Source organism: Aulonocara sp. 'chitande type north' Nkhata Bay, linkage group LG18, assembly GCF_057382095.1.
Source record: "Aulonocara sp. 'chitande type north' Nkhata Bay isolate Kocher_YH1m ecotype deep benthic linkage group LG18, A_spYH_male_GT1.1, whole genome shotgun sequence".
In the NCBI taxonomy this organism is placed as follows: Eukaryota; Metazoa; Chordata; class Actinopteri; order Cichliformes; family Cichlidae; genus Aulonocara; species Aulonocara sp. 'chitande type north' Nkhata Bay.
This window is the reverse complement of record NC_141361.1, coordinates 30,493,077-30,520,990: the sequence shown is the minus strand read 5'-3', so window position 1 is coordinate 30,520,990 and position 27,914 is coordinate 30,493,077. Positions and strand designations below refer to the sequence as shown.

At 41.5% G+C, this 27,914-nt stretch overlaps 1 protein-coding gene across 3 annotated transcripts in view; it reads left to right on the top strand.

Moving 5' to 3' along the window:
• The window catches only part of rnf220a (ring finger protein 220a), a 164,164-nt gene that overhangs the window by 105,776 nt on the left and 30,474 nt on the right, over nucleotides 1–27,914 (top strand). For all 3 annotated transcript variants that reach the window (XM_086270922.1, XM_086270924.1, XM_086270923.1), the window contains exons 3-5: nucleotides 13,433–13,562; nucleotides 21,608–21,659; nucleotides 25,178–25,273. In XM_086270922.1, the coding sequence (XP_086127048.1) occupies nucleotides 13,433–13,562; nucleotides 21,608–21,659; nucleotides 25,178–25,273 (278 nt within the window). The remainder of the gene's footprint in view (nucleotides 1–13,432; nucleotides 13,563–21,607; nucleotides 21,660–25,177; nucleotides 25,274–27,914) is intronic.

The window sequence follows — 27,914 nt, the reverse complement described above, 5'->3', positions numbered from 1 at the left end:
TGTTGAGGGCTTTTTCTCACTCACCCCGCCGCACATGTGATAAATGTCCCTTATCGCCTCTGTCATTGTAATAGTCCCACAACAGGCCCAGAGAGAGAGAGAAGGAGAGCGAGACTGGGGGTGGAGGGCAGGAGAAGGAGGGGGTCAGGGCAAGGGGGTGTTGAGAGAGTCACAGTGACAAAAAAAGGTGGTGAGAGTGGGAGAAAGAGAGGAGAGAGAGAGGGAGAGATGGCATGGTGGAATGGGATAGCTGGAGTTATCAGTCGGTCTTGTAGAGGAAGAATACGCATCAAGCTGCCAATCATCCGGCCTGAAAATTGCTCTGAGATTTGAGTCCCCAGACGGAGTATGTATGTGTGTGTGAGTGTGTGTAGAGAGGGAGTATCCAAAGCCCCTGTCGTCTCTGTGCTATTACTGCCCCCCCCCCCCCCTCCTTCTTCCTCCCATCCAGCCATCTCACCCTCTACCCGTTTGTAAAGATCAAACTCGAAAAAACACGTCTCTTTACTCTCTGTCACTAGAACCTACACTCAGGCTGTTTGAAGCACTGTTGCCGTCAGTGGCACTGGCTATTAGGGGAGGGCATGAGACAGAGAGAGAGAGAAAGTGAGAGGGGGATGATGATGGAAAAGATGGAAAAGAATGGTGAGGAAAGGAGAAAAGAGAAGGAAGGTTAATGTGTGAGCAGAAACCATTTCAGTCGCTTTAATTTTCTATTGATTTCAGCTGCAGACTCCCTCCCCTCACCTCTTTGTGTGTGTCTGTGTGTGTCTGTGATTGGGCGTTTGGGTGTGTGACAGTCTCCAAGCTGTCTCCTTGTAGAAGCCAACAATACCAGAAAGTAAACAAAATTAGAGATCAATTGTTGTCCAGTTCAAACCCAGCAAAAATTCTGACAATTTTAAACTGTATTCCCAAGTGAAAACTATGTGTCCACAACTTTTTATGAGTTAAGGAACTCATAGTTTTAATCTTAATCTCAGACAGAAGCATGTGAGGACTCAGATCATGTGGAAATCTAAATGTCACCAAATTTAAAGATAAGTGATTTTCAGTGCTGTGAAAAAAGTGAGTGAGAGCATCTTTGAAAAGTACGCACTTTGACATCAGTTATAAAGACGTTGTGTTCAGAGTTTTTACATTTATGAAAACTCTACCGATGCTGCTTTGCTACCAGCACAGTTTCATTTGGTCTCCCAGTTGCTCAAACACATTTATGAGGAGGACGATAAATGAGGATTTAAAAGAATTAAAGTAGAGATGTAGAATGTTATTTATTCAGGGAAACACTACCAAGGATGCTGCAAGAGCAAAATGTAGTGGAACATCGCCCTCTATTGGACAATGTGATATCACCCTTCAGAGAGAGGGAAAGGACAGGACATGGATGGAGGAATAATTGATAGGCAGAGTCGTATAGAGCACAGAGATAGCAGACTGATAAAGATCACAATGATGTCCAATTGCAGCTGAGTGATGAAATCACTTGTTACACACATACACACAGTAGCCTCATGTGTGACCTGTGCAATGACCCACTCCAGCAGATAGGCATCTGTGGTTTTCTCATATCACGTTACCACCCAGATATATAGTTTGTATACAGACAGACAGACTGAGGCCTCGCGGTGAATGCCATGTGGGTATTGGATATTCTTGTAGTTAGGACTAGCACAACTTGATTTTTCCATCTGGAGTGGGTTTTTCCTCAAGTGGTACAAGTCACTGTGGTCGACGATTTGTTGTAATGTTCTTTTATTTTAACCTAGTTTTATTGGGCTCTAAAATCTCATTTTAGAACAAAAGTGCTCACATAAATTAGATTTTGCGAGTGGTGTTTTAAATGATGCTCTCCTGCATTATGAAATGCCGTGAAAGTCGTGATTTACATAAGCAAACTCTTGAAGTCTGGACCCAGTTTGGTGCCAGGGACCGCTCTGATTCTTGGAACTCGGGAGTGACCCACAGCAACCACATGTCATGAGGACATGGCAGGCAACCCAACCACACTGCAGCACCCTAAGGCGTAGGCGTGACCGAGAACTTAGGAAAGTTTTCATTATCTGGCTTGCAGTCATTTTTCCAAAGGAGCCTGTGGCTATTTTTTTTTTAAATCCCACCAGGACAACTGACACCTAAAGAAAACACAAAGTTCCCAACTCCTTACTTGAAAGTTTATCTGCAAATAATTACACGGGATTTGAAGCAAACTTTTTACAATCTGACCAAACTTGCGAGGAAAAAAGCAGTGACTTTTATTCCCATCAAACTCGCCATCTGAGTTGTGCCAACAGAGATTAGCGAGATGCAGGAAGTTTGCTTTGTGTCTGTTTGATTTCTACTCCAGTGAGATGGGTAATATAGCAGACAGCTAGACAGACAGCTAGATAGATGGAAGGCCAGACTGCTCCCCTTGTATGAAGGATTATCCCCTATCCTCTGTTTGTGACAAGAGCTGATAAGGGCCTAAGAGGGGAGGCAGCAAGAGGCTGAGAGGGCCGGTGACACACATATACACACACCCATACACACACATGCGTATATAATCTACAGTAAAAGAGATATCAATCCATCATTTAGAGCCGGGGATTCTGCAAGAGGAAATAGGTCCTTCTCAATCGCTGACAAGCAAACACGCACACAAGCGCACACACCTGCATCCGCCGTACAAAGGGACTCATGAGCATTCAGAGTTGTAGATGGGGCTCTTTGAATGACTGTTCAATTTCACCGATTTATCTGATTTACATTTGGCTTTTGTTGTCACCCAGGCTATATATCAGCGTGTGCTTATAGCTGTTATTGTGTCTGAATGACTGGTGCTAATAGAAACCATAAATTCAAATGTTCTAATGTTACTTATTGCACTCTATAAATCCAAGTCGTGGATGAGCCAGAGGAGATGCACATGTGCATTTAACACAGCCGGTAATAAATGTTTTAATTTAGCCTTCATTAGCAAAAATGTCGCCAGAGTAAAATAATCACATTTATTTTTGGATCCCACTTTTTCATTTTGCATGCATTACAGTGACATATGAATTTGAGGAGTTGTTTAGATGACTGTTGTGGGAGTGTGAAATATCTTCCTGGTGAAGCAGGCTTGTTCTCGCTATTCTAGAGCGAACACAAAAGCTGAACATGGAAAGCACATAGGAAAGTACACCAGAAAAAGGAATAGGGGAAACAGGAAACTAGTCAAAGCACTGCAATGGTCAGGCTTCTCTGTCATGCTTCACATGTGTGTATGTGCATAAATGAATCTGCCACCATTTGACAGATGAGCCAATGATGGGAACATGAAATTACCCATTTCTTTCTACAAGACCACATCTCTAGAGGGATATGTTGGATATGAGTGTATGTATCTAAGAGTTAACGTGTACTTGATATGTGTCATCCACCTCAGGAGGGAACCTCTGCCCTGATAGAACATCCTAAGACATGTAGTCATTCAGGCAAGGAGAGCAGAACACAGTAAACTTATATCAAAGTATTCTATAAAGCCTGATTTCTGCATTAGAGAAACAGAGGGTCTCTAATACTGATTAGAGTTTTCAAGAGCCAGTCAAAAGGCTTCTATCAGTAAGTGGAATCTTATTGGAGGTTAGGGACTGCTGGGTTGAATGGGTTAGATGGATGAGTGCTGTCTTTAGAAACTGTAGCCAGTATCAGCTAATTCAAGGTCATGTAAGAAGTTAAGGCATCTTTTATTGCACCAAATTTAGATGTTTAAGGTCTGGCTTGTGTATTTGGTGTCTACCTGCTATGTCAAGAGCCAGTGTGGCTTATTTATACCCTAAAATATGAGTCATTTACCGTGTGCCAACCTAATTTAAAGCAGAAAAATCTTACATTTGTAGTCTTTCTGGCTGCATAGAAAAGAAAAGAACTGCAGCCAACTGATACTAATACTATGGAAAACTGAAAAAGAAAAATACAAGGTGACACAGAGAAGGTGAAAGAGATACAAAGAGTAAGGAAAGAAATAATGTAGTCTAAGTAGGACGAAGACAAAATGTTTCAGTGAGACAGCGAGAGAGGGAGGGCGTATTTGGCCCCGCATTGCTAAGCTCCAGGTTAGGTGGCAGGGCCATTTGGCGAAGGCGCTGGTGCTAGACTTGATGGATGAGACAAACTGCAGGCTCTTTTCTCTTGTAACTTTAAAATCATTAAGCCTTTTACACGGCCATGCAGATTTTTATGGCCACCTCAGACAATCTGCCGGGGTTCATGTCTTTAGATCAGCAAGATGGGAGAAAGCAGAGAAAGGAAGAGGATGGGCATAATGTTCAATCTTTATGTAATGCGGCTTATGTCGCTCAGTAATGTTAATTTAAGGTTTGCTTTTTAAAATTTACAGTTATTTCTGGTCAATTTCATATTGGTTGGATTTAATTAAATAATATATGTAAGAAAGTGTTATGTCTTTATTTTTTTCTCCTTTTTGTCTACAAACATCAATAATACCCTAGATTTTGTTGATCAGTCACAGCCTACTGTAAAAAGCAAAAAAAAAAAAAAAAGAAAGAAAGAAATGTGGCCTTACATAAAATGGCAACTGCATAAAAAATAGAAAACTGAAATGTATGTATAATTTTGTGCCTTTTTAGATTAATTTGTCAAAATGACTTCATTAATATTTAGCTATTTAAATTTTAGCTAGCTAAATACTATTATGATTGCTAGCTTTAGCCTTTGCTAACTTTCGCTAGCGAAGGATAAATTAACAGCAAATTTTCAATGACTACTGTTTCTTTAGGACAGAAAGCACATTAAATTGTAATATCAGAGTCTACATTTGTGATGACAAACTAAACAGTAGGAACCTGAACAGCTATGTAAAGCTGGTAATAACACAGCCAGAGTGATTTATGGCTAGGTTAAGCCTGGGCTTAGCAGCTAGGCTACATTCTTCTACTTTGGACCGAAAACATGGTTTAGTAAGGAAACTTACTAGGTATATGAAGGACAGTTTAAAAAATTCAATCAAAAATAAAATGCAAGAATCTTAAATACAGCTTGCAGAATCCACGATGCTGCGTGAAAATATTCAAATCTCCTTCAAATGACATAATGTGAAATTTAGTTTTATCCTTTTCCCGTCTCTTCTGATCCTCCTATCATAAGACAGGTGAGAATGGAGTTCAGCAGGTAATCCGCACTAAGAGGACGCCATGACAGTGATCTAAGAGTCTAATCTGCTGCTCCTCTTTGCCAGACACGTTTTGCAATAACAAACACAGAGAGGAATAACCAGGAGATACACAGCGAGGATATGAGTTGCATTACTTAAATCTAGTTATCTAAGATAAACCTTTAACCAGCAAATGAGGGGAACGCACATGCTGGCATAACATATTCACATCACCTTCTGATAGGATTCTATTTCCTTTTTTCCTCTAAGGGTGGATATCGGTACAAAAGGCCAGAAATGTTAATGATAAACCAGCAGCAACAACAGTGTGGGAGGTACTATGATCCGCTCTAAATATTATCAATAACAACTCTGTGCGTGTGTCTTTATCCATCCATCCTTCTATCCATCCATCGCTCTCATTCTGCCTCCACAGGCTGCCTCCTCCGCTGTTAGGATTCAATTAACACGGTGCAGGCAGCCACGGCACCCTCATTAAAGCTAATTAGTTAAAACATCAGCCAATCTAGCGTTAATTGGCTTTGGTAATTAATTCAGCCGCTAGACCATATGAAAGCAGCAGGGAGAGCGATAATGAGAGGCAACAAGAGAGGCGAATCAAAGCAAGGGGAAGGGGGAAAAAAAGGAGAGTAAATGAGAGACATAAAGAAAGAATAAATAATAGGGAAGTAATATGCAGGAGACTATTTTTTGTGTTGATATGTGCTGCTGAAGACCAGCTCTAAGTGTGGATTAATAGGGCTATTGAACACAAAGTCAAGCAAGTATGTCAGCTATATGGAGAACAGTCAGCAGAAAATATCAGCATCGATTAAAACGCACTGAAAGTTCCTGTTAATGGGCAACAGTAGCTATCAGACGATAAATAAAATATATAATGTCAAAGTGTGAGCTGAATTTGTGTTTGCAGTAATACTATTCACTATATTATTTAGTATAGCACACACACACACACACACACACACACACACACACACACACGAGCGTGCAGGCGGGCAAGAAAACAGGCTGTGTTTGTGTGATTAGGGCTGACTCAGAGTATCTATTTCAAACTTGCTGATGTCCCTGTTTGCCCACTGACACGGCATGTTCCTGTCATGATTAGGCCCTTTGGGATGGAAATGAGTGCCGACAGGCCTCACGCCCACACCTCTCTCCATTCGGTATCCCTCCACCTCCACACAGCTGAGGAAGGAGAAATGGAATAGAGTCAGTCAGCACAGACAGGGCATAGGTCAGTAAAAGCAGAAGTGTCTTCCCTCTGTGTGACTTAATTATAAACACACGTCATACACTCCTAACTGCAGGCATAGCTTTCATATCCCATGTTCTAAAAGGATGCTAAATAAGAACAGTGAATATTCCACTTAGTCTGCTTTTGCTACCTTCGGCTTCCTGCAAACCACTGGCACAATACATGTGGCTGTGTGTTATTGGGATTGGTCCGTGGCTGCTGCTTGTGCCTGTGGCTCTGTGGGTCAGCGCTTGGTTAATGCTCCATTAATTTACTTCTTTCTCGCTCGCCACTCTTGGACAGGGGCATGCACGCGCACTGACAAGGTGATTGATTGAATAAACAGCTGTCAGTAGTTGGAGATAACCTTACAAGCATCACTCCACTGTCTTCAAGACGAACACATATGCCTGTTGCCAGGTCCCAGGAGTAAAAGCAGCATTATACATGCTGACACACACACACACAGACACACACACACACTGGGATCATTAGATCACAATTTATCACGTATGTTCAAACTAGGCAGCCGGTGATTTATGATGTGCTGATCTCTTGGGCTTTCCCTTTCTCTTTTCTAAATCCACCAAGTTTGATTTTAATTCCTTTTGAATTCTAAGAGTGTGTTTAAAAGTAAGGGGCCGTGAAAATATTCTTCTGACCCAAAACCTTTCCCCAGTGACACAAAAAGTATTGTGCATATAGTAGCAGTAGTGCAGTTCCTATCGATGTAAGACGAATGCATCTTCTATTCATTCTGCCTCTTATTTACCCACAGAAAAATTCCAATTGTCTTGAACAGACAGCATACATCCATACTCCTGCACACACACACACACACACACACACACACACACACACACACACACACACACACACACACACCTTTCCACTTGCTACCCCTCAGTCGGCCATCTCTTCATCCCTCCTCTCCTCTGTACGGCACCGACATTTCATTTGCTTTTCTAAAAGTGACAACCCCAGGGAGCGAGGGAGGGATAGTGAAAGACCCCGGTGATGAGTTTTGAGCAGGGCGTGGAGGAGTGCTATTTAAAAGTGCCATGCATCACTGTCAGGGAGTGAGACGGCACACAAACACACACACACATACGCACATATGCTCAGACAGACACAGAGAACGCACACGCTCGCAGAGAGCAACGCAAAGCAGCCCGGGTGGCAAACTGAAGTTGACCCCCGTTCCATTTCATCAAATGTCCCCTGAATGAGCCACACAGCCTCATCTATTTTGCACGCGCGCCCATACGGAGGCAGTGATCAGCCTAGTGTCTAGCCTGGTTAAATCACAGCTCACTTAAGAGAAAAACCATATCACTTCACCGGGAGACCCATGCACACACACACCTTGCTAGTCCCATTTGTGTTAATGCGGCCCCCTGGTTTTGGGCTTTAGGGCTCATATTCGCCATTATGGAGATGATGGCTTTACGGAGCCCCTCTCACCTCACCTTGCATCGGTCTCGGGGAAAGACAGGGGAGAGTCGAAATGAAGGCTGACACCTCGGTGGGATTTATTTGATTGCGGATGCGAAGCAGTGTCATTCTGGAGAAAGGGAGAATGCAACGGGAGGAGGAGGTGGAGGAGGAGGCCTGGACCCGGAGGCTAAGTGAAAGGAAGAAGAGGAGAAGATGGTGGGGTGAAGGGAAAGAACGACAGAAATAAAGGAAAGGAAAAGAAAGAGATTGGAAGGGAAGGGAGGAGGAGTCAGGGGGAAGCAGAAGTGGCCCTCTTTCCCTTTCGTGAATCAAATCAAATTCCCCTTATCGCACATTATTTGAAGAGGTTATCGGGCGCGGTAATGCGGTTACACGCCGGGCCGCGGCTGAGAGATTTCCTTGTTTACCGATGTTGGCGGGTGTTATAGCTAACCGGCCGGGCGAGCGGGAGAGGGGAGGGGAGAAGAAGGGAGGTGGAAGAGGAGGAAGGGAAGACGAGAGACAAGAGGGTTGTAGGCATAAACACTTGATGCATGTCAGAAAACTCATTTAGGGGAACAACAAGGAGGGGGAATGGAAGTGTGTGCGCGCGCATGTGTGTGTGTATACACATAAGGTGAAGACAGTTGTTCAAGGACAGAAAAACAGCCTCTACATGTAGACACTTTGTAATTCCATTTGGGGAATGTGCAAGTGTGCCTGTTGCGGTGTGTTTGTGCGAACGTAGCATACAAACATACTCTGTATATGCCAAGCCATAAATCCGGCCTTCCTGTTTTCTGACTCTTACTGTTGCGCTTAAATCCAGTTTACATGCTCGGTGCTCATTAGCTGATTGTGTGCACCCTTTACAAGTCAATACAATTCCTTGCAGAAGATATAAAAAATAGAAAAGAGTGATCAAGTTCATGGAAAGTCAAACATTTTGGTTTCTTTCTAAACTCCTTCATAAAGAGGACACGTTTAACCCAAAAATCTGTAAGTTTTTAGAAAAGTGCATTTCTTACTGCCATGTGCCATCAAGGCAAGCTATAAGAAGCGCATAGAAAAAGGGAAGGGTTCAGTGTACACCAATCTCCTGCTTCCTTAGAGGCCGCCATGTTGGGCGAGATAAAGGCAGACAGATGACACGCAATCCAGGTCATTAAATGGGATTTGGAGCCACAGTTTTGTGAGTACATGCTTTGCCTCTTAGCCCATTGAGCCATGAGGACACCCCAAATGGTGTTTTATCTCTGGTCCCATTGAGAGAGAGTATTGAGCTGACAATCCCTGTCCTCTCTGGAGGTGGCCTTTTACCTCAGCTCATTGTAGTCTGAGACTGGGAGCCTGTGCTATCTAGCATCTATTGATTCCCACTTCATCTGGACCAAAGCAAGGAAGAGGGAGACGGGGTAGCACCAAGAGACTGAAGAGAGAGAGGAGAAAAAGTTTTTATCTTACAAAGAAGAAGAAGAAGAACGCCAGTTGAAGTAACGTTTTCATCATTTCGTGATGACTAATGATTTACCAATTTTCAGCAGCTTTTGGCTGCGCAGCCTCTGAAGTCTGAGATTTTTGAAAATAAGGATCACTCATATTTATTAGTGCACAATAAATATGAAAAGGGATATGAGGAAGAAAAGGAAGAAAGGAAGAAAAAGCAGTGTTGCAAATGGGGAAAATGAGCATGTAGAGTTAGGAAAGCAGAAAGTAAGGCTATTAGGATGAAAGTGAAACAAAAGGAAAGGAAGGGATGACAAAGAAAAGAAGATCCCTCCTCTTTGCTCTCCACTCTTCCACATGATCTGGCTCTCTCCTCCTCAACATCTGCTGTCTGTAATTGCCTGTCTAGTTGTGTTTGTATGTGCGGCTCCTCTCATTATTTGAAAAGCCTAATCAAGGACGTATTTTGGGGTGATCATTGATTAAATTTAACATCGTTTCTGTTTTTTGAAAAACTAAAAAGTAAAACAGCCTTATGGTTATCTTTGCAATTTTCAGTCATTCCACTGACAGATTCACAAAGCTGAACTAGGAATTAGCTACTCAATTTGTCGTGTTAGACCAGCGTAAGTGTCGTGTCAGCAGTACAGCAGTCAGTAAATAAATCAGACTGGCGATCAGAAAAGTCAGAGGATATGCTTCCTGCCAGCTCGGTGACTTATTGTTTCGTGAAGCCACTGAGATCTGTTAACTGGCTCAAGTGACAGAGATGAAAGAAGGGAAAGTGGTGACAGGAGGAAATAAGGAAGAAGAGGAAAAGAGAGAGATAGTGATCTGGAAAGGAGAAAGAGTAAGTAAAGACAGATGGAGGGACTGGGAGAAGGAGAAAGAAGGAAAAGGAAGTCAGAGAAAGAGAGATAAGACGATCCATCTTGGCACATTTTGTAGGGTGGGAGGGTTCAGGCCTATATTCCATCATGGCTGTCAAGGAGACGCACACCTTCTCTTGGCTCTCCTGCTCCATCCATCCATCCATCCCCTCGTTTGGGCAGCCGACCAGTGCTTCACTGAGGAGTCTCAACACTAAAAAGTCCTGTCAGTCCTATTTCCTTGTTATTGTCCAGCCGTCTTCTCGCTCCAACCCCCCCTCCATCTTCTGCAGCTCCGGTACCTTCCCCGTGCTACCCAAGATTAAACGCTCCCTCGTCGCGCCGCAGGGGGAGTGTGTGTGTTTTGAGTGTGTGAAGTCTAAAGCGGGACATGTGGATACACACATGTGTTTGCGTGTCGCCCCAACATTAATCATCTTTAAGGGGCTGACAAGCAGGGTGTGCGACATCGCATCACATCAGCACCACCCCACCCCCCCCATCCTTCCCAACCCGGCTTCTCCTCCTCTTCCTCCTTCGAGGGATTTTTCTGTCCGTTCGGCTCTCCCCATCGCTCACTTCCCTCGGGGAACACTTGACAGGGAGAGGGGAAAAATAAGAGGAAGGGAAAAGAGAAAGTACATGGGAAGTAAAAATGACAGGAAAGGAGGAAACACCACAACAGCAAACAAGTTTAAAAAAAGAAAAGAAAGAGATGAAGAGTGAAAGTTTTGACAAGACTTTTAGGGCAAATAAACATTGCATGGCATTACATTTGGATTAATTGGGGGCCCGTTTTTGACTGAAAGATGTTTCATTTGCTAATTTTGCAAGTTTTATGTGATAATTTTCATATGGAGACACACTTGTTGCTGATATATTTAATATTTTTTAGCTTTAAAAAAAATCTGACTTTTAAAAAAATGCAAAGTTTCCCTTCAGTGTTTGATTGAATGCTTTGTGTTGCAGGATTTATGAAATTATCTATTTATTTTCACATATTGGGGCTGATTTTATATTTTGGTCTACGTTTAGTGCTGCTTTTATGTTTTTGGTGACAGCAGTTCCCATCTCTGTTGGATCTAAAAGCTGTTAGCTGTATTTATTCCATCACATCAGAGAAAGTCAAATTTGCATGTCTTAGGAATATGTTTGGTGTTAATGTGCTGGTTTATATTTTCTGTAAAAAAAAAGAAGCTTGAATTCAAACCACTTCACACAACCCAATCATTCCTCCACTTTAGTATGTTTTCCTCTTATTCATTGTTGCTTTTCTGTTGTCGTAAATGTGCAGCTACATGTCTTTATCATCAGTCTGCCAGTACAAAAATAACCTCATTCACAGAGAATCTTTCAAACTTCAAAAGAAAATCACCTCTTATTGAAATGCACAAAGTAAACTTTCACCATGCAAAACAAGCGTTTGCACTTTTTTTTTGGACTCAACAATAATCAAGCATATGTTTGTGTGCGTGTCCGCGACCTCCAGGAGTGCGTTTGTCTGTAGAATAGAAAGCGGCCCCATCGGCTGCAGAGGGGGATTGGATCTGTTCTTTGTTTGCTGTGGCGGATGGCGGACGGCTTCAGCATGACTCAAATTATCTTGTCAAAGCAATAAAGGGGAGAGAAGAGGTGTGCAGGGGCTGAGAGGGGGGCTAAAAAGGAGATGAAGAAACAAGGAGAGAAAGGGAAAAATCAGAAAGGAGAGGGGTAGTAAGGGAGAGAGAAAGGAAGAAATGAAAATAAAGAAGATGAAAAAGAAAGGAAGAAAGAAAAAGCAAAGAAAGGATTGTAGGGAGAATCAGAATGCAAAAAAGAGAAGGAAACATGTAAAAAAGAGATAGAAAAAGAGAGAAAGAAGGTAATCGATTACCTATTTTTCAAAGTCACTTAACGTGTCCAGTGCTGTGGGCTGTGTTAAGCAGCAGTGCAGGAGAATGGGAGGCTAGTATGCATGCACACGCTCTGAGAAAAGAAGGGCAGCGGCAGAGGTGGGTTGTGGAGGGGGGGGCGTTTGTGCGTGCTTTCCGTTACTAGTTGTATCATGAGTCCTTTTGCAGGAAACTGTGAGCAAGGATAAATGCCCCCCAAGGGCTGCATGTGTATGTATAGGAGTGTGTGTATGTAATGTTTGTGCATTAAAAAGAAAAGAAAAAGAAAACGGTTCACTAAAGACAAGGCAGACAGGGAGTCCCCCCGTACCTGGTCCCCTTGTTGCCGTGGTGACAAGCGGTCTAAACGGGATGTCCTGGCTGAGGCGGGGCCTATTGTTTGCGGGCTAAAAAAAGAACTATTTGATTGGCTATCCAGGAAATCAGGAAGTGTCCTCCAACTCTAAGCACTGATATGATTTCAATAGATGGTATTTTTAGCCAGGTTAGACAGACAAAGCACAAACACAAAAATGCATACGTTCCAACACGTACGCAGTGCTCGACACAATAACACACACACAGAGAAACAGGTGTGGCCCCACCCTAAGCCCTGCTGATCAAGGACAATGAAGTGAGGTAGTGTTGGCAGACTCTATACAGCATTATCTCATCCATGGCAGACACTTCTTTAACTCCCCTTCTAACACCACCTCCCACTTTGACCCCAGAGCAACATTACACAATGGATACTGTAGAGCACTCTAGTCCGCTTTTGTAAGCGTGTAATCCAGAAATGTATACTGTGATGCTTGCTGAAGATGCTGGCTCCTTAAACCCATTTTCTTGCTTTTACCCTAAAACTTCTGCTTCACTGCCACATGACAAAGTCTGTCAATACTATGCAAAGTGATTTATGTAGGGAATTTATGCAAGGTCACCACATGCTCTAGCATCTTGTCAATCACAATGTGGCCGTGTCCTAAAGCATACCCTGCATGTTTTTACTGTATGGAAACATATTTTTATGAAGTGACCATTGTGACGTAAATAAGGCTTGACGTGAGTGACTGAAACAATGATCTCTTTAGGAAAATGCCAACTGAAGTTGTAGATGGAGTGAGTAGTAGGGTTTGCAATAGGACCCATTTTTGCACTCATAGAAGTTGCCCCCTGCTGGCCATTGTAAAACTACATTTTTAAGGTACTTCCACACTAGCTTCATTTGTACTCGATGGGATTCTGCAGTAATAAAACAACAGTAAAAAAAAATAATATTTGAGGTGCATTCTGATACCATATAATTAAACACACTCAACATGTAAGGTTTGTGCATGAAAAAAGAAATGGTTGGGTGCTTATATCTCTTATGCTGATATTCTTGTCACTGTGTGTTTCTCTTCATTGGTGTCTCCAGGTAAAAAGAAGATGTCCCTGTATGACAGCCAGGCTCCAGTCTGTCCCATCTGCCAGGTGTTGCTCAGGCCTGGAGAGCTACAGGAACACATGGAGACAGAGATAGAGAGGCTAGCCACCATCTGCCTCAGGTAGGACTGAGCTCTCTCCTTAACAGAGTCAAATATTTATTATAAGCGTTACTTTAATGATCTGTAGGTATGTATATATATATATGTCTTTATATACTCTGTTTGGGTCAGTCTCAATGAAACTGTGCACGAACACGTTACACAAACTATTAACATCTATATGTTTAAAGCTAAGTTTAGCCCGGTGTCTTACAATAACGGACACGGTTGAATGAAGGTATAATGAATCCTGTAATCTTGAATTGGAAACATTGTCCTGGGTATGAAATAACAAATTGGGATGTCTCATAATTTCATTAAATTAAATAACATGAATCATATTACCAGGATGTATTGGTTGGTACAGAGTAATTTTGAAGGATTATTACCGCCTGTATTTCAACTAAGATTTTATGTCCAGCTCGCTGACCTATTTTTTTATTCTGAGCAAAGATTTTGGTATCATAAATCTGCATAAAAGGCAGGAGCACGCTGTCAATGCAAAGCTAAGTGTTTCCTACAGGGATTAGGATTCAAACCCGTGACCTCAAGTTCACTTCTGCCCCCTTTTTTTCCCCACACGGCAGTTGCACGAGCTGTTTTACGATGGACAAATCAACTCCGAGCCCTTGTAACGATGGAACACAACCATTAGGACCCATATTTCACCTTGACCACGCGTCGGGTTTTGTGTGTGCACCTACGTCTGTGGTTGTGACCCAGTGTCCACCTAAGCGGCCCAGTTTTATGATAGTACCCATTAACCTGAAGGAAAAGGGCAACAGATAGCGTCACCCCAAGTGGAAATCACACTTCATTTACCCACCGTTTACACTGTGCGCACCCCTCCTCTTGTCTCTCCCTGTCCAAACACTATACCACTTGTTTCTTCTCTTCCATTTATTTGCAATCATTTATTTATTTGATTTTTTTCAATCTCTTCCTAAATCTTGTTTTTCCCCTTTGCTTAATAGGCCTTTACTGTTCTTTTTTCTCACATCTCATCTATATTTCATTAGTTATTTCTTCATGATCTTTTGATTTTAAGTCAGTTCCAGTCATTTAAGACCAAAGCAATGGCCTAACTTCCTGAATAAGTCAATTTATATATTTTTTATATAGCTATGAGCTTTCTATTGTAACCCAACAATACTACAGAGAAAACCCCAACAATCAAACAACCCCCGTTGAGTAAGCTGACAGCTGGAAGTAAAAACTGCCTTTTAACGGGAAGAAACCTCCAACAGAACCAGGCTCAGGGAGGGGCAGATGTATGGAAAATAGGACAGTGCAGGAGAAACCGATAGACAGAGATGGATTGCCTGCCAAAACCCCCCCGAATCAAACAAATAATTGAAAACAAAGAAAATGTAAATGTATAATTATGAAGAACATATATGTATGGAAAAGAATGGAGGAAATGATCGAACTGAGCGTCAGCCAAGCATTATTGGACAAATCTTGTTTTATTTTCTGAGCTATCAGCCACATCTCAAGGCTTTAATCCGTGGATAGAATTGGTTCAGTTGTCATCCAGAAAGCCAGGAGATGTGGCTGGGAGCTCTGGGGAAACGTGGGAGCCATGCATCATCTAATAATATGGCAAGGTGTCTGTGTGTTTTAATAATTAATAAAGGTTAGTAGTTTGTCCTTCCTTCTGGCAGTGTGGGATGCTAGCCCTGGGAAGCCTAGTTCCGATGTCCACTCTCTGTCTCTCTCTCACACACATACACAGTTATTTAAGGAAATAGCATCATCCCGGCCTGAGAAGGGATGGTGGCTAATGTCACAGCTGGCTGATTTGCCTACTTGCCATTAGATCCATACGTACACCACAGAAAAAGGGAACAAGAAGAAGCAAGAACGGAGATGTTGAAGATATTTTGTAAAAAGGACTTCCTCTGTATCTGTGAGTGATCTAAAGAAATGTGAACAGGAGATAAAACCGAAAGGGTTGTGTGCATTATATCACAAAACTAACCCGCCAATTCTAAATGGCACACCCACCCACCGTGTCTCCTTCTCTCTGGCTCTCTGCATGGGAGCTGCCATTATTGGAAGTGACAGTGGGAATTTGGTCCAATTTGTGGTAAATGTGCCTTTAATGACGAGCAGCGCTTGCTGAATGAAAGAACTGTGGGTATGGAAACGAAGGTGTCTGTGTGTGTCTGTGTGAGTGTTTAAGAAGCGTGTGTTTCTACTTGTTTTGCCCTTCTGTCCTAGTTGCTCTTGCTTCATGTAAATGTACAAGTGTTTGATTGCAACTGTCAGTCCGTGTCCTCTCTTCTGACTGCGAGCTCTGTCACTTGTTCATAGGACATGGCTTTTCATGTTTAGTCATCGAAATCACACACGCACCACACACACACACACACACACACAGTTTGGCAAATGGAAATCTATCATGCCCTGTACATGTCAGGTGGCTTGGGGCAGGCAAAGTAATCTACATACCCCATCGCCCCCCTCCTCACCTCTGCTCCTCTTCTTCTCCCTCCTCCTCTATAATCAATTTGCCTCCACTCAAGCCCCCACCTCTCCACCAGATGACACAAAAAGGCAAAAAGCAATCAGTACCTTGAGTTTAGTGCCATCCCTCCATTCTTCCTTCCATCTCCATCCACCAAGAAACGACTTATTCATCTTTAGTTGGTTCTCTCTCTTTGCCCCCTCTGGTTGGGAGTGGAGGTGTGACGCCGTCACTACAATTCAGTAGCACTGTGTACGACCAATGCAGATTTAACCAGGATGGAGGTGAGTGGGCAGATTTAGTTAATTGAATTCCATCAAATTACTGTTCAAACCAAAGTCAACAGGCACTGTTAGCACTAAAAAATAGGATAAATATACAATCCTGTTGTTGATACTTATAGTCTGAGTAATGTGAAATACTCCACAGTAGTTGCATAGTGAGATCAAGGGATACTTTAAACAATTACAGCAGTCTGAGATTGCATATCTGTGACACAGCTGGAAATCGCCACTATTGCATACACAAATTATTAAATCTCTGGCAGGATATCTGGATCTGAATAGTTTCATATATTGTGTTGAAAACTTGACAGTGATTTTCATATCTCAAACTATGTATAAGTAAATAGTTAATTCCAAATTTTGCCTTGTTTCTTACAATCTTTCATTAAAAAAAAAATCCAGATTCAGATCTGGAGCACTTCCAAAGCTGAATATAATAATAATAATAATAATAATAATAATAATAATAATAATAAGCTTTATTTTAATAGTATTTTTTATAAAGCAGAGTTTATAAAGTGCTTTGGCAAGCAGGCGGAAGCAAAAGCAACCAGAAAGCCAAACATTAAAGTCACACCCAGCCCTGACGAGTAAAATTCTGCAAACAAATGTGCCAAGCAATTCGCATTACTCCTTTGGCAGAGTTACTTACTTACATGCAGAGCAATAAGATGACCTTCAAGTGTAAATGGACTGTGTTTACCAGGGTGCAAGGGACTTAAATAAGACACTTTTGAGTTGCTGTATGAACAGCATCGACAACAGCAGATTTTCTAGCTTTATCTCTAAAATATTGACTCAGGAAGGTGTAACAGCCTCCAGAGTTCTTGAAGTGTCCCCTTAATATTTGTGAAAAGAGCTTCAGCACAAGAAATGATTGCAAAATAAATAACAATAGTAACTTAAATATTAGTGTATGTAATGGTTATTATGTGTACCTTTGCATAACATAAAATTCACAAAGACAAACCGTCTATACAGAAATCAACTTTTTAGACCCTGTTAAAAATGATGATGAACTAAAAATGTAATAATTAGAATGTTTTAATATAATGGATCAAATTTCCACAGCTATTTCTAGATTTGATACATAACCCTGTACATTTTATACATATCTTCCTACAATTTTTAAAATTTTCTATACATATTCTGTACATTGTTACCTATGCACAATTCGGCTGCTTATGTTTATAGGACCACCTTCTGTCTTCCTTTTATATTTAATTTTTTCCTTGCTGTAAGAGCTCTGTAACACTGAAATTTCTCATCCGTGGGACAATAAAGGTTTATTCTATTCTATTCTATTCCAGTTTTATTTTATTGTGGATGGTAAATGACAAAATGTTACTTTTGACCTGCAAATTTTAATATCCATCTGATACCAAGTAATCATCGGGCCTACGTTACCAATACCAATATATTTAACCATAAGTCAGCTTATGCAGGGAAGAACAGTGTGACAAGACTCATTAATTTGTAATTTCTGAACACATTTTAATGACCACTAAATCACTCCGAGTTTTAATTTCCACAATAATTTGTTAACAAAACAAAAAACGCCTTTCAGCTTTTCATGCATTTTGAAACTGTTGTTTTTTTCTGTTTTTTTAAAGAACTGCAATGTAAATGTGCCTGTCTCTAAAGGACTTTGTGTCAGCATTTGTTGTTTTTTAAAATACATGGTTGAGTATATAGTTTCATTTCCCCAAAAACCCTGAAAACTGATTTATCGCCATTGTTTGGACTAAATATTAAACTTACAGGCTATAAACACAATATCAATCCTATCATGCTGGTATCAATCTGATACCAATACCAGCGTTTGTATCGATACTATTGTGCTAGTATCGGTCAGCACTGATAATATTTATATATATTTGGATCAATCTACCTACCTCTACAAAAAGCTATAAAAACTATTTGTGTGAGGCACCGACATGCCCTTACCTCTCCTACACGTGCCTCATTAGCAACACATTTTAAATCGCATCTGTCATTCATCCTTGCCTCCTTTTCCCTACTTGCTTGGTGTGTTTGTTTCACTTTGCTTTGCTGCTCATTTCCTCACTCTTCTCTTCGCTTTGACATGGCAGCCAGCTGGAATTTCCAGCCCTATAACCCTCGCTATCAAAAATTCATAGAACTGGGCACGCAGATGTGTGCAAAGCGCTGAGAAGAAGCGGCAGCACACCAACTTTCCCATCACTCCCTCTCTTCCTTTCTCTAGTTTTCTGTCTCCTTTCATCTTTCCCTCGCACGATGTCTCTCTTTATGTTGCCCGCTCGTTCTCTCTCACCACATTTCTCTCACCTCACATTTCATCCCCCCCAGCTACCCCAACTCCTCTTTCATCTCTCTATCACCCCCTCTGTCACCGTGGCAATTTTCTCCCATCGTGGCAGGCATGCAACTGCTGTCCTCTCTCGCTCTCTTCCCCTCTCTCTGTCTCCCTCCTTCTCTTGTCGCTGTTTGACACTGTCAACAAGCAGGTAGAGTTGGCTGTTATTGTTGATGCCTCTGCAGAGGTTCCAGGTAATGAATAAAAGAGCGATAGAGGGAGAAGGAGAGAGAGATGACAGAGACAAAGATAGAAAAGGGGGTAAGAAAGGTGTGTGTTTGTGAGTGTGCTGGTGGTGGGGTGTTGGCAGATTCCCCTGCATTACACGGCAGCTTGACTGTGTCACCCATGTTTATTCTCTTTGTTGGCGGAGGTGTGGCCTGCTGTTCTGTGGTTACACACACAGTTGCAAAACAACATGCAGGTGCATATGCACATCCACAGGTAATGGCAGATTTCTACATACAGATTCACCATCAACAGAGACATAGAATATATACATAAGCAAACACCCATCCTGCACACCGAACCACAGGCGTACTTTCTAGGTATGCAACTAAGTCATCTCCGAACAAAAATAATCAGACATGAGAGAAAATAACAACTAATAACTAACTACTCACTAACCCTATTTCTTTTCTTGTGACATTGTATAGCACAAATATTTCAAAGTAAATTGGAGTACATTTCAAGTTCAAATCCTTGCATTGTTGTATTTTAGTTTAATTATATACACTGCTAAAAAAAACAACAACTAGGAAGACTCATCAGATCTCAATGGGAAAAAATCAGGATGGATATATCCATACTGATATGGACTGGATAATGTGCCAGGAACCAAAGGATGACACATTATTTGATGGGGTTGGAAATGATCAACCTACAGAGAACAACACCTCAAAAATCTAAGAGAAAAACTGAGTTTGCTGAAATTTAATTTCAGCAACTCAAAGTGATATTCCTTGGTTTGCATGGCCTCCACATGCTTTTATACATGAATCACAACCTGTAAGGGTCTGACAGTGCTCATCCTGTTCCTGCTTGCATAAAGGAGCAGATACCAGCCCTGCTGGTGAGGTTAGGGAACTCAAGGATGCAAATGTTTCCAATCACAGAAGCCTCCCACAAAGAGCTCTGTTGAAGCATAGACTGTATGTAAAAGATGTAAATGGCCTCTGAGGCATCACCAATTGTTTAGCAGCATTCTGTTGCTAAAGCCTTAATCTGAGTGCCATTTTTGGTGTTCAATGTGATCTGGCTGAGAAACCAGGAGTAACTGCACAATTATCAACTAGAAGAAAAATGTGTGTACTTTATTGGTCCCCGTGGGGAAAATCCCTCTCTGCATTTAACCCATTCACTCAGTGAAGCAGTGGGCAGCCATTGGGCGCCCGGGGAGCAGTGTGTAGGGACGGTACCTCAGGGGTACCTCAGGGTAGCTGTTCAGGGGAATCGAACCCCCGACCTTCCGATCACGGGGCCACCACTCTACCTACTGAGCTATCCCTGCCCAAACTAGAGGCTTGTCGATCACCTGATTGAATATGTTTTAGGACTTACATTTACAAAACATCACAACATAACGATGTATTCAGTGTGAACTGAAACTCCCAACTGAGGCCATAATCTCATCAGGAAAGAGCAAAAGAGCTGAAACACAGAAAGCAGGCTGAAACACACTTTTTTATGTGTGTCGGATCAATATAATTCAAGGAATCTTGTTTTAATTTGATTGAAAAATGAAAAAAAAATGAAAAAAGCCTGGTTTATGTGGTTTACACATAAACCAGGCTTTATGTGTAAAGTTAGCCGGGTTCCTCTTTAGATACGCTGACAGTGATACACCGAGTGCTGCTGTGCACAGAATCATTTTTTAGGATATATATAAAAAGAACTACACCCTGCTTCACACGTCCTTTATAGGAACAAATACTTCCACTGCACTTTGACACGTCCATCACCCTCCCCACTCCTAGCTTCCTCTGTGCAGCTCTGCATTATATTTCACCGCTCTTATATTGCCCTTGTCTTGCTCTTACTCCTCCTTGTGCATCACTTTGTAAATTCTTCACTTCAGATAAGTGACATATAAATAAGGCTTCTTATTCTTATTACCCACCCATCCATCCATTGAAAAAGGAAATTCCTTGTCTACCAGGGCATGCTGTCAGATTAGAGGTTGTGCTCAATTCAGTTTTAGGCTCCCTTCCCTTTGTGGTCTGCCACCGTCTGTTTGAATCTGTTCGTGTGTGTGTGTCCAAGAGGGTCTGGTGAGCTAACAGGGTCTCAAAGCAAACATGACAATCCTGTCTCGCTTCGTCAACGTCAGGCTTGTCGCAAGGATTTGTGAAGCTCGGAGAAATTTATCTCTGTGTTTGGGTGAAAGTCTGAGAGACAGAGGATGGCAGAGGCAGCAGATGGGCGAGAATAATGGGGAAGGTAGACAACAAGGCGGGGGAAGAAGAGAAGAAAAAGTGGGCAATAAAAAACAAAATGAGAAAAATCAATTGAGAGCAGAGGGGTCCGTAAATGTGAGGGGGGGGGGATCAAAATAAAGTAATGTGTCTGTATTTGAAGAATAAAAGCATTTATTTGGTATGCAACTAACCCCAGCTTTGGGCACCTTTGTCCTTATAATATTTATATGCTGACAAGTCAAACCACTGTTAATCATCTTATTGCCTGCTTCTGTGTATGAACATGATGAGTGAAAGCAGCCAAGTGAACTGAGTGCGCTGCTGCATTTATAAGTCATCATAAAGGGTCGATGAGAATAGAAGAGTGATGGATGAAAGTGAATGAAAACATTATCAAGAGTCTGATAAACTGATTTGCAAGTGAGTCGCAGGTGAAATTCACAGATATTAGTTGTGTGTTAGTGTGTGCAGGGAGTCAGAACGTAACCAGAATCCACTCAGGATCACAGTACGTCATGTGATCTCACTGATTTCCTTTTTCTCTTCTTTCTCTGCAGCAGTAAGAACCCGTCATCCAAGGATGGAGCGGCCACTCCAGGAACCCCCAAGGTGAGCCCACGCTCAGTGTTTAAAGCAACACTGTGTACTGTGTGTAGGAGATAATAAATTGTATTTAGATAGAAACATATACATATTCATGTAAGCTAAAAACAAGAGGAAGATGCAGGATTAGACAAGGTTAGATTTCAAAGTATTATACCTACTTTTCAGTAGTGCAGCGTACTTTCTTTACCATCCAGCTACCAGAGTTGTTACTCAGTTTCTGTTCCTCTCTGCTGCACTAAGGGGAAATCAGCTGGACTGTCTTACATCTTATACAAACCAGCGCCAGTCTCCCTTGTCTAACGGGCAGCAGGACCAGGAGGCACTGTACTGTGATTGTTCCAATTAGAGAGTCAGAGAGAGAATGCAAGCAGAAAAAAAGACAGAAGAGATCAAACTGCAAGAAGACGAATTTATGATCCCATCAGGAAGCCTTTTCTTACTGTTTCTGTGTCTTCATCTGGCTGAGGCCTCTTTTAAAAGACTTCTGACATCTCGTATTGTCAAAAGACCCAATATAATACTCCGACTCTACTCACAACATGTGAGCGCTGTAATGACTATACAGTTCAGCTCAATTCAATTTTACTTAAATGGCACCATATCACAACAACAGTACCCTCAAGGTGCTTTATATTGTAAGGTAAAGACGCTACAATAATACAGGGAAAGTACCAGCAATCAGACGACTCCCTCTGAGTAAGCACTTGGCGATAGTGAGAAGGAAAAACTCCATTTTAACAGGAAGAACCCTCCAGCAGAACCAGGCTCATGGAGGGGCGGCCATCTGCCATGTCTGTACCATATGTAGGAGAAGAAAAGGAAAGAAATTTTTTCTCATATCGGAGAAATCATCCAAACTGCCTGATTGTGGCACTGTGTTCATTGTTGTGGCTTGGCAGGGGTTACGCAGGGTTGCATTAAACAAATTATAGTGGATTACTGTATTCACCCTGTCCGTATAAGCCAGTGTCCAATGTACTGCTGAAATATCGGTTTCCAGACCTTTATAGTGTGAACTCTCCTATTAACAGGGTGTCAACAGTTTATAAAAGTAGGATATATTAATTCATCCTTCATCAGGCGTTTGGTGCTCTGGTAAATCATTTATGTCGGTCTGCGGTGTATTCTGGATTTGTGTTTCCTAAAGATCCCTAAAGTCATCAAGTTCCTTCATTATCTCCACATTTGTTTTAGCCGCTGACTAAATACCAGGTCAAAGTCTTATAGGCCACTGCAGGAAGATGTGCACTTGGATTGCAAAAGAATATACAATTCGGGTTATTCGCTTTCATTCCCTTACACCTTTGGGTGCTGACCCGGGCTTAGAGCAGTGCTCGCAGCACTGTGGGTGGGCTTGTACTTGAGAGAGGCAGACAATGCCGGGTTGAGGGGTGAGTGCTGGCCTTCTCTTCCAGCCGTGACTGCGCATCACACTGATGTTGTTTAGTATTCAGCTGCAGGCCACGGAGAATGGAGAAGGCCAGTCTGAAGCACACGGGCCTGTTGTTGTCGTTCCCAGCTTGGTATGCATCACCCAGCTGCGTTAAACCGGAGATTAACCCCGACACATCTACTCATGTGGTACTGTGCCCACTTGCTAAGCTAAAGTGAGGGGGAAATGTGAGATATGTGTCGGACCGGACATAAATTTGTGAGATGCTGCACCACCCAGTGTGCATTTGAGCAAATTTAAGTCCTTTTCCCAAACAAATAAATAAATATGTTATCATTTACACAATGCATGTTTCTGACATTCTGACATTTCCAGTGACTCACCTAACTGTAGCCTTAAGCACAACTTTTGTTAGGAACAGACCCTTTTTTCACGTGTTGATTTAATTGGTTGGTTTAAAAGACCAGATTTTCAGGGAGATCTTCATTCATAATTTCTGTATAGAATACCGTTAAATGTCATATTGTAATGATAAAACGTAAGCATATTCCCAGAAGGCCTCAGGTAAATGATTCCTGACCTTTTAAAACCTGGATAAAAGGAGAAAAGACCACACACACACACACAAGCATAAAAGCACCATGCATAATGTCCAATTTACTGTGGCAGCACTGGAGGTTGGTCATTTCTCACATATTATTATTAGATTACTGCTGTCAAGCACTTAAGCCTCTGCTCTGCCCCTTTCCACTTGATTAATAGGAGACGACTGTAAATACAAATATTTCATAGCTGCCTTGTAAAATAAGGCACAGGAACACATGAAAAAACAAGTACACACACACACACATACACACAGAGCTACGACTCTGTCAGAGCTAAGCCTTGTAAAAAAGTGATATTGCTTTTTTTCCCCCTTCTACCATTCACTCTTTTCCACATCTTTCTTTTACCTTCCTGTTCCTCATTCCTCAGTGGAATTCCCTGGACTCTTTTTGCCGCAGAGTGGGTTAGAAGAGGATATTGTTTTATATGTGTGTGTCTATTCCAGGGAAAGAGAGAGCATGTGAGCAAAGTGTTGTGGGACAGATTTATGGACAGGCAGCATCCCGTAATGTCAGACAGTTAAACTCCTCCTTTTCGGATATTTACCCTTCCCTCGCCTTCCCCCCTTCTCCCAATCCTCTCTTTCCAATCTCTCATTCTTCCCTAACTCCTCTTAACGTCCCATAAACATTAACTCTAATCAGTGGAAGGGATTTTATAGACAAAGTCAGGCGGGTTACAGTCGTCATCAATGACATGTCGCTCTCAGCATTTGTGGCAATAACACTCTTGAAATTTTCCAAGGGTAAGGATTCACTCTGGCTTCTTTTCCTTTTCCTGTCTAACAGATGTGTTGCAATAGTGACATGAATTTCAGAATGTAATGTTTTACTTCTTCCACAGTTTCACAGTCAGCAGTAGTAGTTTTGAACCGAGCACGTTAAACTGAGTCAGGCTGTGCTACGGCTGCACTTTATCTGCTTTCATAGAGACAAAAGCGTCTTTGCGTACCTGCTGATGCTTCAGGTCTTTTCAGGTCTCACACCTATGAAACTTCACCTCCTTCTTTTCTCCTACAAATTATTTCATTGCTTCTACTTTTAATTGACTTCAGTTTATACACTTGAACTGCTTTCTGTCACTGGAACTCACACTTTCAGCTCAATTTGTCAGCCACACTGAGTGCTTGAACCTCAGCTGAATATTCAGCTTAGTTCAGTGATTTCATTTTAACTGCTTCTGCTAATGAACTTCTTCCACTTTTTATATTCTGATTGTCATGTCAACTCCAATTTCAGAGTGTTGGCATAAATTGCCCAGAGCTCACAACCACTCAAATAAATTCACTTCACCCCCGGCATGCTTGAGTGTTAGCTCTACAACAGTGAAATTATATACTTTATATCCTGAGGTCTGAATTTATCGTGGAACAGCGTTACTCTTGTGTTTATCGATTATTCCCATGCAGCAGCTGTCAACCAAGGACAAGTTCGGTGCTCATGGTGCTTATGGTCCCAGAGGCAGTAACGTAGAAAGATCATCTGCATAGAAAAGACTTTTTTATTCCTCTGTGTCTTTCTAGTCCATGCTGCTGTCGGTGCACATCAAGCGTGAGGGAGAGTCTCCTGTGGTCTCGCCCCTGTCGTCAGAGGATGCCCACCACTCCGACAGATACCAGGTCACACACACATGGGCACACACACACATACACACACACACAAACAAGGGCAGCTTGAGAGAGTCATCAGAGTTTCCTGATTGCTATTAATTTAGGATATTTTGGCTTTGTTCAAGTGTAATGCATCCTGTCACACATATGAATGTGTGACATGTAGATGTCACACATGTATCAGCTCCATATCATTGTACAGCATCAAGGCTGTAGGCTAATATATGGAGGGAATTAGTATCAAAATAGAGGTACATGGCGTATGCGAAAAAAAATGTTTCATTTCAGTTACAAAGGAGTGTTTCGGTATAAACACAAATACCAAGCAATTTAAACACAAGCTCGCTAAATATTAAACTTTTTTTTCTTTGAAAAAATCTTTCTCAAAAACATTTCCTGTGTATGTCTAAAATATTTGTGACATTTATTTCATTATACAGATTAAAAGTGTGTGCAGATGGCTCATGTATTTGCTCCATACAGATCCACAAAGGTGTGCTACATTCAAGCACTAGCCGAAAAATCGTGCATCTGGCAATTGTTGCATGATCTGTGATGATTTTGTTATGCGCAATTAAAAAGTAAATAGAAAGAATATCATAAACATTTTTAGACAATATTTTGCAAACGAGGCTTTATGAAAGCTTAAATGATCAGATCTTTGAGACTTAAAGTGTGACTATTTTTTTTTCATGTATTTGATGATGTTAATAATTTTCCGATTTATCAGCAACTGATCGGTATCAGCATTTATAAATGAAGAAAAGTAGTTGAGATTGCACCAGAGAGTTTGTCCACCAGAGAGTGAACCAGCTGACACGACAACCAGCTGATCCAAGCAGAGCCCAGGAGAGTGCGGATAAATACATAAATAAATAAATAAACAACAATATATGAAACATGTTAGTCGATTCAGTTTCATGTTTTGTGTGTCTGAAAAAAATATCAGCTTTTATGGGAATATGGGATATTGGTATCGCTATCAGTCTTAAAAATCCTTTACTCTAATAGTTCATGTATGAGTGCCCAAAACTGCACAAAAATATTTTTCATTTATATATAATGAGTTATTATGAGCAGACTAATGCGCCTTTCTGACATCGACTTCTATAGGACCCCTGGCCCAGTAGACTCTGTGATGACTGGTTAACAGTGCAGCTGACCCACTGTGACAATATACTGCTTAAAAAATACATAAACAAATAAAAAAGGACCTTAGACCTGAATAAGACAACCCATCAGGGTTTGCGCCACCTCCAGACTCTAATTCTATACTTTCACTGATGTTAGAATTAATTGTAGACAAAAAAAAAGCAAACCACTTTCTCAGCATTTTTTTTTTTGTGTGTCTTTATTAACAATCCAGCAAATCAAGTGAATTTCTGTAACTATGACATATCACAGTACAGCTGAACATTATGGCAGATTTGGGTTTTTATGCCTCCTCAGCAGTTAAGTTGACTAACAGGCCAATCTGCTTAAATCTCAAATGTCACCATGACTGCTTTTATCTCTTAAATTCATCAAAGTTTGTTCGAGTAATTCCTCCAGCCATGATGTATCTCAGGGTTAAGTGGGCTTCCCCCCCGACACCATAAAATAAGAACTATTAAGTCCATGCAGACGTAACATCCATACGTTGAGGATGACACAGCTCATAAAGACCTTATAGCAATAAAGGAGATTTTCTCATTAAGTGAAACTGCTGAAATCACCTTATATTATACAAATGATTAAGTCAATGGTGACTCTTTTTAGCACCCTGAAAATAAAGCATAATGGCAGACTTTGCCACCTCCTCTCTGCCTGTCAGGTGGACTCACTCTGCCTCTCCGCTTCTTCTAAAAACCTGACCTATCTGCAGCATTGGCTGAGTGTATCATAATGATACGGTAGCAGAGGCGATGCGCCGCAAGTAGGCCTATAACTCAAGTGTTGGCGGGGAGGGGAGAGAAGCAGCGAGAAGAAGGTGAAGGCCTGGCTGCTTGATGACTCCCGCTGACAGAGTACGGGCTGTCGGTGAGGACTGAACCTCTGCTTGTTCACTGCTGTCCTGTCAAAGAGAGGGTATCCATAACTGCGAGTGCTTTAGTCAGCATACAGTTAAAGACATGCAGGCCATGTGGGTTTGAACCCCAGTAGACCTGAGCCAGACATTCTGCAGGAGACTGAAGTAGACTTGATAGAGAAATCATCACTTATTTAATTTCACAATGCTGTACTTTTATTGCTAAGACTATTATTTTTAATGGAGCAAGGAATTTACTAGAGGCAACATGACCCAGCTAGGACCTCAAAAGTTTCAGGTTCACTCAGATAAATGTACGATTTATCATTTCTCCCACTGATGGCAGTAACCGAGTTTATTCACTCAAGTGCCTTAAATACTTTTAGATGTTGCCTTCACATACAAAAGGGAGATACAGTTCCGTTATTTGAGTTTGCATGTTATAAAAATGTGTATATTATAAAAAAGAAATATCAAAATGTAAATTTATATAATGATAAAAGTTGCAGTGACTCAAGTAATAAAACTGTTAACATCACCTGCCAATGCATCAGTATTAGCACTCTGATAATATAATAAATATCAAATATAGTGGACTGAGGCAGTCAGGAGACCAAGTTGTTACTTTTGACAATTTAATTA